The sequence below is a fragment of the Anser cygnoides genome, chromosome 3, assembly GCF_040182565.1.
Source record: "Anser cygnoides isolate HZ-2024a breed goose chromosome 3, Taihu_goose_T2T_genome, whole genome shotgun sequence".
NCBI classification, from domain to species: domain Eukaryota; kingdom Metazoa; phylum Chordata; class Aves; order Anseriformes; family Anatidae; genus Anser; species Anser cygnoides.
This window is the reverse complement of record NC_089875.1, coordinates 52,124,541-52,137,886: the sequence shown is the minus strand read 5'-3', so window position 1 is coordinate 52,137,886 and position 13,346 is coordinate 52,124,541. Positions and strand designations below refer to the sequence as shown.

General features: G+C 34.4%; 1 protein-coding gene across 9 annotated transcripts in view; it reads right to left on the bottom strand.

The window, feature by feature from the left end:
* STXBP5 (syntaxin binding protein 5) overlaps nt 1-13,346 on the bottom strand; it is a 113,894-nt gene that overhangs the window by 41,961 nt on the left and 58,587 nt on the right. For all 9 annotated transcript variants that reach the window (XM_066994176.1, XM_048067772.2, XM_048067774.2 and 6 more), the window contains 7 exons: nt 12,447-12,570; nt 10,943-11,021; nt 5,733-5,887; nt 4,669-4,741; nt 2,633-2,780; nt 2,115-2,182; nt 1,012-1,052 (listed from right to left, as the gene is read on the bottom strand). In XM_066994176.1, the coding sequence (XP_066850277.1) occupies nt 1,012-1,052; nt 2,115-2,182; nt 2,633-2,780; nt 4,669-4,741; nt 5,733-5,887; nt 10,943-11,021; nt 12,447-12,570 (688 nt within the window). The remainder of the gene's footprint in view (nt 1-1,011; nt 1,053-2,114; nt 2,183-2,632; nt 2,781-4,668; nt 4,742-5,732; nt 5,888-10,942; nt 11,022-12,446; nt 12,571-13,346) is intronic.

Here is a 13,346-nt window from a genome sequence, read left to right as displayed (position 1 = left end):
GTTCCAACCCACACACTCCTTAGCATTTTGGAGCCTCACCAGTCTTCCACAAGTTTTCAAAGACAACTGATAATGATTCTAAGATTATTTCAGACAGCTATAAAGCCCTAAGAGTAAGTTTAGTCAGAACTAGATGATTTAAAACATCTAACTCAATGTAGTCCATTCTAATTTGAACTCTTACTGCATTTCTCACTGTTAGCTGCGTAGACCATCAGAGGCAATTGACCCTTTAAAAATGTAAAATGGTTTGTTCAGTGCTACAAAGAATTTTACTACTCTCCTGCCTTTATTCACAAATGTGTAGATCATTTTACTAACACAAATTACTACTGGTTCCAATTCTCATTTTTAGATACTCTGAGTTCCAGGGTGCTGATATTATATAAAAACAACTCTAATTTTAGACTGAAATAATTTACTGAAATTCAATTACTAAAGTAAGTACTGAGTACTAAAAAGGGATGCATTTGCCTGGCATTCATCTGTATGGTCAATAAGCTACTTCTGAAATTTAAAAAACAATCAAAAAACTTATTTTCCAGCTGAACCTTGAACTACTAGGACAGGTTGCTGTACCTGGGTTGGGGCAATCCCAGACATGAGTACAGACTGGGAGAAGAATTTACTGTGGGCAGCCACGTGGAAAAAGACTTGGGGGGTTCTGGTGGACAAAGAGCTTGACATGAGCATGAACAACCTGATCTAGCGGATGGCATCCCTGCCCAGGTCAGGGGCTTGAAACTAGATGATCTTTAAAGTCCTCCTGACCCAAGCCATATGATTCTATGATTTTCACTGAGGTGGTTAAAAAAAAAAGTGAAAACTTAACTAAAAAAAATCATGTTAGTTTTATTTAATTTTAAATCAAAATTTCATATGGAGTTGATGACTGTACATAAAGCAGGAAATATAAGAATGACTAGTTTGTAATTGCATTCCATTAGAGAAATCATTAAGTTTAGAAAACTCCTGCTGAATAGAAGAAAGTTCTCTACTGAAAACACTTACTTGCTGAGGCATCCCAAAACTTGATTGACCCATCAGCATGCCTATGAAATATTAAAAATTAATAAGATCATAAAAAGGTTAGTTGGAGCATTAGACCTCTTTGCTACTAACTGATTAAAGATATGACTGACGACATTTTTATTAGTATTTGTAATGACATTTTGTTTTTTAACAACTTATGGTAAACCATTTACAAACGCATGCCCCACTTATTTAGACAAAAAGGATTAAAAAACATTTGGAGGTTAACTCACTGAAATTCCACTGTACTAATTTACCATTTTAAACTGTTTTGAGTTACCTACATTTCTCATAAGCAGTTTGGCATATCTTACCATGCGTTGTTTCTTAAAATGACGACCATTATTTAGAGTGACACTCGTAAAGTAAACGCCTAAATTAACTTTCAGAGTATTCAGTGTATTTCAGTATATTCCGTATTTCAGCATAAATGAGTTTTCTAGTCTGTTTTTATCCTTAAATCATAGTCAGAGGACTAGACTTTTCAGGACCATCTCTCAAAGTCTCTGTAACATTTAGTATGAAGTGACAGTAATCCTCATCAGGGCTAATGAGCTGTTCTAAAAAATATTTTACTGGTACTCTCACTTTCAGTGATGCACTGCATGGTTATAAATTAAATTTCATTTATACTGCTTACAGTAGAGTTAGAAGGACCTGTTTAAAAAAAGATCAAAATGAACAGATTTAAGTATTTGGTTATTTATTTTTAAAAGAAAAACTTGGCTTCCCTTTGAGAACTGAAAATCAATAACAATTTAATGGACTTCCTATGCTTTAAAACACAGTTCAAGTATTTTCCAAAAGTTAAGAATAAAGGAAAAATTCCAGGATGTATAGATAGACAATCATAACAACACATAATAATAATCCCTGTAAAACACTTGCTTTCATACTATTCCTACCTTCTCTTCCACATTTTACTTTCTTGTCAAGATTATGCAAATATCTTGTCTAGTGAACTTAATTTCTTAAATGATTAAACCACTCATGGAACATTTTTTTTTCTATAAACGATCAAAATATTCTCAGTTCTACTCAACCAGCTAAGCAAGTTATTACTACACTGTGGTGTCACTTACCCCGTAATTATTATCTCTGGATAGCTCTGAGTAATCAAACCCCAGTTGCCTCCACTGATAGGCCATTCCTAGAAGATTAATCAATACAATACAGGATCAAATTTGGCAATATAGTAAATGAATTTGAATGCAGGAACAAATACACCAAGGAAGAAAATAAGATACAGCGCAGAGTTAAGCCACTGAAATTATTACAGGTAACGCAGATTCCAGTATTTCGCAAGTTCAAAAAGTTACTAGATATGTCTACAGCAAAGAAAAGTCAACAAGGTCTATGGATGACACCCATGCTCCAAGAAGACCCTTAGCTTCCAGTGATGTGGCAATCAATTGAATCACATCAGGAAAGCGTAACTACAGGCATGACACATGCTATGTCCTCTCTAGACATCTGCTACTAGCCAAAGACAGAATAATCAGTCAGGTGGAGCTTTAGTCATAGCATGGCCATGCTTACACTGTTTAGAGCAGTTGATTTTCAGTATTTTCAAATAACACTTATGTACTACATGTTTTACCTTCTTACTGTAACCTTGACGTTTCTGTCGAGCACCAACTGAATAGAGTGCAGGTATGAGGTCCACAGGACAATCAGCAAAATATTCACAACAGGTAACTGGAGACTCATGTATTGTCAAAGGATAAGGATTCTCAAATATAGGGTACCTTTAAGGGATGAAAGTGGAAGACTTAATCTAGGCAAAAACAATTTATTTTAAATCCAGAACAAGTGAAACACTGAAGACTGTTTGGGTTCTTTTTGTACAAAAGAAAATAAATGCATACAAAATTAGGTTATGAATGAATATATTATGAAACTTCACTTCTCATCGAGTACACTATCCAGATTCTGTAGATCTCTAGACAGAACCTGAAGTTTGTACTGTTCCTAGAATATTTTTACAACACTGCTGTTCTTTACAGTCTCATTTTCAAAATGTTCATGAGCCTTAATGTGGAAAAAAAGTCAATATTCAGGTATATGTATCTGTGCTCAAAGGACATTTCTCTTCAGTTAAATTAATACTATGCTTTTTTTTGTGTGTGAATCGAAAACAGCTTTTCAACCCATTTAAAGGAAAAATTAGCAAAAACAGATGAAAACTTTATGCATACAAATAATTGTACATAAAGCTATCCATGAAGCTAAAAATCTTCTAAAAACTGAATGAAAGAGGCTTAATTTTAACAAGATGTTAAACCCATATGACAGCATAGGGCAAAAGGAAAAATCCTGTAGCATCTATGCATGCATCTGTGCATTTTATTGCTTTTTCCAGGTGCAAAAGAATTAATACACTGCAAGTGAAACAAAGACCATATAGGTCTTCTAAACAACATAGCTACTGAAGATTATTATTACTTTAACATGAAACGGAACAAGAATTATCTTTAGATTTCAGCCACTGCCAACTACTTCACTTAAGAAAAAAAGACTTGTAAAACGCATTTTATTTCAAGCCCATTAAACTTGTTTTATGAATCTATGAAGCTTAATGCCATGGGTTTAATCAGAAACAAATTTTGGCTTCAGCATATGGCAATGTAAAAAATGGCCACATAGAAAATCTAAATGAAACTGCTCAGTAGTTTCCATTCCCATTAAAGTTGTGAACTAAACCAATTTCAAATATTAGGATTAAACTTGACCTTCTTCCAAATTTCACAGATCCTTTATTGTCTAAGGTATTACCACAGACTTTGAGGATACTTATTTACAAGCTTTTGTTCTGCCATAGATGGATGTTCTTCACATGGTTCATTACTTTTAATCAGGAACATCAAAGATCTTATCTGTCAAGTTCCCTTGCTACTAATCCATTAATAGTTGGTGATTGTTGCCTATAATGATTTTGAAACCTCTGATTGCAAGACCCACCACAGCGTACAGATTGTTCCATGGGCAAAGTAATACAAGTTTCAAGATGCACGGGCAAGTTTTAGTTGTGAAAACTGTAATGAGATACTACTTTTAAGCAACCTCTTACCACACTAAGGAACGAGGGAATATGTTACCATTCTAATTTTGTGTATATACACAAATTTGTGTGTGTGTGTGTGTGTACATGGTAGTTATTACATCTGTACTGAGTTACTTCTAACCAATACTTAAAACTTTTCAATTCGGCAATAATATTAACAAATATTTGTTTTTATATGATGACAACCACACTCATTGTCAGCCAAAATTACCCAACCTCTCAGAACACCTGTTACACCTGCTCCCTTCCCTAAAATTTTGTGCAGTATTTCGCCAACTGAGCTCTAGTTGACTCTAAAATAAACTGATAATTAAAAAGCACAAGTGACCTGTTAGTAATTTCTGTCAGTCAACTTTGGAAAAAGTTGCATATACTGTACCCATCTACTACATGTTAACTTGAGAAAAGCTGCTTTCAAAAGGTATTATAGTCTACCAAATAAAACTTATACCAAATATTCAAAATGTTATGTTTTAGGCGGGGAGGCAGTATGGTGGATTAAGCAGCTAAAGATCAGAACAACGTGCTGACTACTGCAAGCAACCATTAAAAAGACTATACAAGACTCTTACCCATTTTGTGCAAGGTCAATCAGCACTAAGTCCTTTTCTAAAAGAACGACTACAGCATACGGTTCCTGAAAGTCTAAAAGCAAAAAAAAAGATAAGTTATAGGTAAACATCATACTCTGGATGCACAGCACTCAATCAGTCCTTGCACTTGATTAGTCAAGAGTAGAAAAGCAATTTAGATGTCACACAGTTTCTGAAGGTATTTATGCACTCACTCCTCTGAATACTTTAAGTTTGGAAAAGCCACACTCCTTTAGCTAAATGTCCTCAATTCTTTTTCAATTTGCTAGAACCATTTGAACAGCTCACATAACATGAAAAGGAACATGCAGATGAACTTGTATAAGCATGATTCTGAAAGTACCAATTACTGAACAATAACATTCCCCCAATCCCAAATTTTCCTCTTATTTATATAAAATAAATAAAACGGAAGTTTTCAAAGTTTAGCTTGCTGTCTTTCAGAACGACAAATTCTCAAATTCTGAGCTAAACAGTTCTATATGCTCTGATGGAAGTTGACAGCTAAAAACACCGGAATCAGAAAAAATAGCACTAATGTGGGACAACTACCTACTCTATGATAAAGAAATCCCCTTCTGCGACAGAGAGATTACAAGTTAGTGAAGAATTTTGTGTGACTATTGGAATTAATACGAAAGTCACTAAAGTTAAGAGTACTACACAAATGCTAATCAAGATTTAGCATTGACTGGAAAGGTCTCATGTGCACTAATAAATATTGATGAACACATCTGCTGCAATAACAGCATAAAATTGTGATGCTACTTTTTGTCTGCACATGCTTTTGGGGTTAAAAAAAGGAAAACATGCAACCAGCAATCAGCATTCTTCTAGAAACAAAATAAGATTTTATTATGAACTCTTCTATTACGATGCTTTGGGAAAAAAACAGACCCCAGACAACAGGAGTAACAGATGTTGCTGCTGCTGCAGTCTGATCCCCAGAGATAAAACAAAGACAATAGTAAGAAATATTCTGATGGGATAAAACTCCAGAGAAACGAGGTCAAAATACAGAGAAAAATCTTTACAAAGCCTACCATTAGGATACGGCGTTTCGCAGAGGGTTAGAAAATCAACGATAGAGTAATCCATTTCTAGCACAGCAGTACTTTTCCCATGCATAACTGTTAAACAGGGTCTTCTTCCTACAGTGTCATATGACAAGCCTCCTGAGAGAATGATGAAAGGTTCTCTGGAATAAAGCAGATGTATATAGGATCAAACCAAGGTAATAAGTAAAAAGACTGGTCAGTTTTTGTAACCTAGCAGAAAAGTTCAACAAGATATCATTAAGCAGACATATGTAAAGAATAACGCAAAGCAACTCAGCATGCAATAGGTAGTTGGGTACATTTCAAAATTTAGAAACAGACTGTTTCCCAAGATGAAGGTTTTTTTTTTTTATTACTTTGTTGAACTTCAGAATTCTCTTCTATTGAACAGCAGATTCAGATTTGCCAACAGCTACATACATCCACAATATAAAATATTCCAGCAGGATTAGGAAGTAATAGTCCCAAGAATTTTGCTTTTTGTACAGAATCACCCTAAAGCTTGAAAGATTAAACATTTTGCAAAAAACGCAAAGTAATTTTGCAATCACAATAACTTGGCTGTCTTAGAAAAGCAACCAGGTGCTTGGCAAACTTCAAAGACCTTAAGAAACAAGTACATAAATAAATGCCAATATTTCTCAACACATATTTGCTCTAGATGTTTTTATCTATTTTCCCCTACCACCATGCATTAAATTGAAGGATTTTTTTTCTGTCATAGACTACACTCATGCTGTGTAATTAAATGACTGAGTAGAGCAAAACAAAGAGTCTTCTTGTCATGATAGAAGAGATTATGGACTTTGGAAAAAATTTAAGTCTCTACAGAAGTGTATTACAAAACATATCCACATTTCCTCTAATATGTGCATAATATACAATTTACTGAAAGTAAGATGAAGTAAATATATTTTACTACATATTTTCTTCATTTCCTGATTATTAAAAGGCCACCACTCATTTTAATACTGTTTATGTTTAAAATAGGGTCTTATACCTTTTAAAGAGCAGACTGACTGTTTATACAGCTGCTCAAGAAATCTCACCCACTACTTAGTGCTTCCTCAAATTTGAGGTTATATTTCTGAAGGAATAACAGGCACTAAGGGGATGCAATTCCTCCTATTTACTTGTACACCCACTTTAGGATGGCAAGACACACCCTTTGCTTGTGTCTGTCTTCAACTGAAGTAGTTAACATGTCAGGATCTGGAGGAAATTTGTAGGAAAAAAGCTATTCTGAGAAAATGAGGCTGAAGAGACTTCTATGTTGTCTTTTCCCATATCACCATCTTTCTGACATCTAACTGGATTTCACTTGTGCTTCAAAGAAGCATGACGGATTAGGTACATCTTCTTGAGATCTGTGCATGGAGAGTTTTGTTTGTGCACATGCTGGCCCTCATAAGCTTGGCTAAAATAGACACTGTTTGCAGTACCGAAGGCAAAGCAGACTGGGACAGCTTCCAGTTTCTTGTTATTTTGCCATCTGCCTGATCCTTCAGAAAGCCCTTTAACTGAAGAGTTAACATGATCAAAGAGTTCTGAGGCTGAGAAACAGATCTCAAAGGAATGGACATAAGTTATACCATGAGCCCGCTGAGTTCATTCAGTACTCTGACTCCACCATAACAACAACTGAAAGCAGTAAGCAAAGTAGTAAGGACACTGCAAGCACTTTCCTTGAAACTTCTCCAAGTTCTCGCTTTGTTACACTTCTTCATATAGGAACTTCCTATAATCTTTTACAATTGGGTCCATGAAGTGATTTCAGGAAAAGAATAAAATTTAATTTGATCTGATATTCTTCAGGATGTTAGTGAAGAGACATCACTTGTGTGATACACTTCCAGTTCCTCATTTTGCTGGAATGATTTACTGAAGTTTTGGCAAAAATGATAGTGTTTTTTTTTTTTTTTTAAGTAATGTTGCCAGAACAATTTACAGTTAACTATTAAGACTTGTGGATTCACCTAGATCATCTGGTAAAAACCAAAGGGATACATTTCAGTTTCCAAGTTTCTAACTTAGCAGTGAATATCACATGCTGGTTTCTGCTAGTTTTATTTCTCAAGGTAATCAGGTTGACTGATTCCTGTAGGAATGTTTCTGCTCAGTTTTAGAGGTCAATTGTTAAACTTCAGTTTCAGCAATCAGAATCAGCAATTTGGGTGTGAGAAAACAGATATAGAAGTCACACCACTGGTACCAGCTGACTTACTTTTCAGAACATGGGTGAACAATTTTCTTTCAAATCTACTATTACACATACTTCCATAATTTGTGATGAAATTATTCTCTAATAATAAAGGTAGAAAAGGCTTCAAGAGTTATTTTAGTGCAAGAATGAAAGTCTTAAAGTAGTGGTCAATATAAATCATAAATTCACTTTGGGAGGTGTGTTTTTCAACCGACAAGCTCACAACACAAAATAATACTACTAAAACTAAATTCAGTAACTTTTACTTATCTGGATACCTTCTCATTATTCATGTAATCTGTGGATCCCAATAACATATATTTATCTTGCTCAGAGGTGCTGCTGTACTGTCAGTCACGACAGCTGCATTAGCTACCAATAGAATACCCTCTTTAATTATTAACAGGGAAACTTACAAGCTGTAATTTCCATTAAACAGAACTCAAGTAGCAGAAAATAAACTTGAGGAATTTTACATAATGCTGAAGTCAAACAGAGTGAATACCATCAGGGACTGAACCTGGGGGGTGGGAAATTAGCATTAGGAAATTCATGAGATTCTCTGGATACACTTTAGACAGGAAAATACATGTAAAGCCACCTCAGCATACTCAGATGGTATCCCACCTTTGGAACAACCACTTCAAAGACAGAATGATCTGGATGAACTTAAATGGCTGGAGAACAATGATGTTATGCTCTGTGATTGGAATGTTTTTACCAGTTTGACTAAGGAACACATCAGGAACTTGCCTTTTTGACCTCCTAGACCAGATACAGGATTGTCAATAGTAACTTTTCTACAGATGTAATATGCTCCCATGAATAAAGCTATAGACACACTACTGTTGAAGGGTAAATGTAACTTTGGGGAAAAAAAGGCAAAAAATGCAAAGACCCCCATAAACTTAAAGGACAAATATGTACTCTGTAAGCTCCCCATATCGTGCTCACTTCCTCCTGTTTTCCCCATTCCAACTTCATGATGCAGAGTAGGTAGTGGGGGGGAAAAAAAAGAGAAGGTATTAATAAATGCTGCAACAACAGAAAGAATAGTGTCTCTAGCTTCTGTTACAGAATGCAGTCAGTTATGCTCCTTCCTTCTGTGTGGTTGTGGACATCTTTTCTCAGAAATAAAGTGTTTATTAGAATTAGAATTATGTTTTCACAATAAAGAAGTTAGGTAAAATAATTTATTATGCATTAACCTCTTTTTAACTTCTTCTAGTTTTTTGTTGTTGTTTTCTGAAGAACACCTAGAGCAGACAACTACAGAAGCAAAATTATTTCCTTTACTGGCTAGAAAAACAGATACATGTCCTGGACAAACCCAAAAGTGATTACTCTTCTTTACTACAAAAATTAAGCCATGAGCAATGTATGACAGTCAAAATTGTATCATGCTCCCACACCTAGTAAATTTCCATCGGTAAAGAGAAAAACTATAACAAACTTAGGCACTGAAAGTTAGTTAGTCATGCTTTAAAATTCTTGTTATAAGATTGCAAATAGAAATCCAACTGCACACGTGAACAGTTATTTCTAGTGCAATGCTTCCTTACCACAGGGCAAACTGTTTAGTATTTATTTTGATTAAAGTTCTGGAAGGGAAGAATATCACAACATAGACGTGTTATTATAGATTTAGAAGTACACTGAGAACAGAGAAGAATATTAAAGAGAAATTAAAGAGAAATTCATCCAAACTGAATGTTTTGATGCACACTGGATAATAAGAGGTAACAGAAAAAAGCCTGCACTAGGAAACAGTCTCCCCAAAGAGCTACGTATTCTCAGAAATTGTAGTAGAACAAGCTCCTTTCTAAAAACTGTATGAAAGGTCAACCAGTTTTCGTATTGTAATATTGAAGCTTGTTCTATAAACTATTTTTTCAGAATTCATAGTAGAAGGCTTTTGACTGCAGAAATTGTAACCTAAAGTAACTTCAACTTCAAGTTATCTGTACCTTTATTTAGATCTCAGTTTGACATTTCAGTTGCGAAAATATGCAGACAGATGTAGACTGCTGTAAAAAATGAATTTTCAACTGCCTGTGGATGTTCAAACATCTGGGCACTAGCCCTAGGTTTCTACTTCACTTTTAGCAAACAAAATTTCACACAGCCACTGATATTATCTGCATAAATACTGATATATAGTAGAAATCAGTATTACATCATTAATAATATTCCATAGATTTGAATGCCTGGAAAGCAAACAAGATAATACATAATCACCTAGAAGTCAAAAAAAATTTTCAAATAGCTAAGCAGGTTTCCATGAATATTGTAACTTTATATTGCACCTTATACTCAACCATTTTAAAGCACTTTAGAACCATAAAGAAAAGAAATCCCATAAAGTTCATGAAATCCTTCAATCCTAATTGCAGTCTTGCTAACAAAACATGCTATTCAAGATACTGTAATTCCATCTCAGCCTCTTCTTGCAATTACTGCTTTGTTACTTTTTCAATGTGCATAATTAGGCACAATTCAATGCATAAATTACTGTACTCTACCAGAACAGCTTCCGTCAGTAACATTTTAGGGGAGTGCAGGGGGAGGAACATGTATTCAGAATTTAGAATATCTGCATCAGACCACTATTTTTCAAAGTTAAATTTTTCAGACCTCTACATTTCAGTGTCTTCTGTGCTGTCAGGCTTTTTTTTTTTATTTAATAAGATATGTTCTCAGAAAATTGAGTAAAAATACACAAGGGTTGTTTTTGGTAGCATGGAATAAGCACGTAGATAGTGCATAAGTGATACCTTACCTAAGTTAAGGTTTGTGTATATAGCAATTTTTTCACATTTCTGTTTTTGCAGTTTATTCAGCAAATCTGATTTTTGAAAAACAATTTCAGCTTTTTTTACTGTAGCTCAGTGATACCAAAATATGTATCCGAACAACAGGAAATAAAGGACATTCTCAGAGAGCTGCATTTACTTTATGTATGCTATAACTTCACATGCAAAACAAGTCTTACCCAGCTCTAGTTGTTTTATATTCCACTTTAAGGATAGGTTTGCAGGGTTCTGGCTTCTTTCCATCCTTCAGCTGCTTTCCTAAAGTGAATTTTTTTTCTTATATTAATCTTACAACTCCATAACATGATGGCAAATTAAGAAATTCACTATGCAACTTACAAAGTAGAACATTTATGCAAACATATATTCAACACCTCTGACGATTACAAAGTATGCCTTGAAATACCATGAAAAGAATGTTAAAACTATCAGTACATCAATCCTGAGTATTTACAGTCATGTTGGTGGTGCCTTTTTTTGTGTGTGTTTGTTTCCAGTGTTGTGGAATTTTTATTTTCAAAAATATAATCTTCCCCTAAAAGTTATTTTAAGTAGCACTGGAGGATTTAAAACTTATCTCTACCATTTTGCAAACAAAATTTCTCAGCTTACAAGTAAAGTGAAGTTTATTCTAAGCGTTATCCTTAAGAGCTTGAATATGAAGGGCCACTCTTCCTCTACTTTGAAGTATTAGCAACTAAAGCTTCTATAGACACAATTTCTCCTGGCGTCAGTAGAGGTTAGAAGTACGATGTAAATATGCACCTGTCCTATCTGTACATTGATAACATTTGATAAAGCTATAAGGTTCTGCAGAAAATTTAGTTTGCAGCCCAATACCAAAATAAAAATGGTTATTAAGATGACAAAACATAAAACTGAAGTTAGTCTTGCCTTTGTTTTTTTAATCTTTGTCTGCTACAGGATCACAAGAAATTTATAGCTTCCTTTTTCCACTTTGGCCAACATCCATGATAATAAGCAGGGACTTGCTATAGTCTCAGATACGTAAACCAGAATGTTTAACTACAGCATCTTAAAACTTACAACTTACAGCATCTTACAACTAACCTCACAGATTATCCTCACCATTGCATTCACACTTGTCTGAGGTAAATAAGTTGCTAACACATAACTTAGATGTGTACAGATAATAATCTGTATACCGATATATATTTTTTTGAAATATGCAGCAGCATATTTCACAGAACAACATGTTAATTTCCCAGGCTTAAATTAATGCAGAATTATCTGAGAAGTGGGAACATCTTACCAGATGCTAATCTTATTCTTTTACAAATCTTTCCAAGAATTTATATGGTAATCTACACATTTATACATGAAACAGATGCTTGCTTATATGTATTTTAAACAACATATGGGACTGTAATGTCAAGCAAAAAGCAAGCTCTGCAAAACATGCATTAGTTAATCTTAAGATCAATGTCATTGTGTAAAAAACAGCCTGAAATTTAGATACCATTGCATTGAGTTGGACTCTTATTTCATAAAAACTAGACTTTTTTAGACATTAAATCTATCAGAATTTGATATGACAAAATCTACTTGCACTGCAATAGATTTTTAATACTTAGTTTTATAAAACATATTTCCATTAAAAATAAGTTTCCTCTGGGTTTTAAGAGCTGTGGGCACACAGTGGGCATCTGTTTTCAATCTTACCATGTGGAGTGATTGTCTGGAATGGCTTGGTAGGAGATTTTACATTCCATATGGTCAAGGTACCATCTGAGTGACTACAAATAAATTGTTTTCCTTCATGATGCCAAGCCACAGAGTGGATAGCCTATGCAAGAAAACAAACAAACAAAACAGAACAGTACAAGACTAATATCTCAGTATCATTTTATTGTTACCCCTTCCTTGATGACATTAGACAACAAAAGGAAATTACAAAAAGCACTACCTAAATCTTGTTGCTCTTAGTATGTCCTAAATTACCCATGTTAAGTTCTAAAGTACTTCTTTCAGACATAATTTATTCATCAAAAACATTGCCTTCATTTTACTGACATGTTTGGGGGGGGGGGGGGGGACGACAGGGACACCTCCTTGGAATGTTGAATAAAAAACCATTTTCAACAGTTGGTACTATGCAGAAAATAACTACAAATCCTTATTTGAACTTTGCTAACCAAAGCTTAACATTGGGCAAAATACCTTGTCGACACTGAAGATCTACTTGAGATTATTAAGTCAAAAATTTACATGTCATTTTGAGATGCCAAGTGGATATGCACGAGAGGCAAACAAGGGCTGAGAACACCAGTGAAATGAGAATTGAAGTGATCAATAAGATTTTTTGGAAGAAATTAAACATTTCAGCTTTAGATGAGGAAAACAAAATATTAGCATTCTGATGTTGCAATAGCAGTGTTGAGTAGGAAACTACTAGTAAAACTTTTCACAAATAAAAGACATGTCTTCACATTCATAAAATTAGGAAGTGAGTAATCAGCCAAGCCACATGAAAACCTACTGCAGAAAAAAAAAATAAATGAAATCTAGTTGCTGCCTTTAGGTGAGAAAATAAGTGAACAATAAAGGAAAGAGTTCAGATAA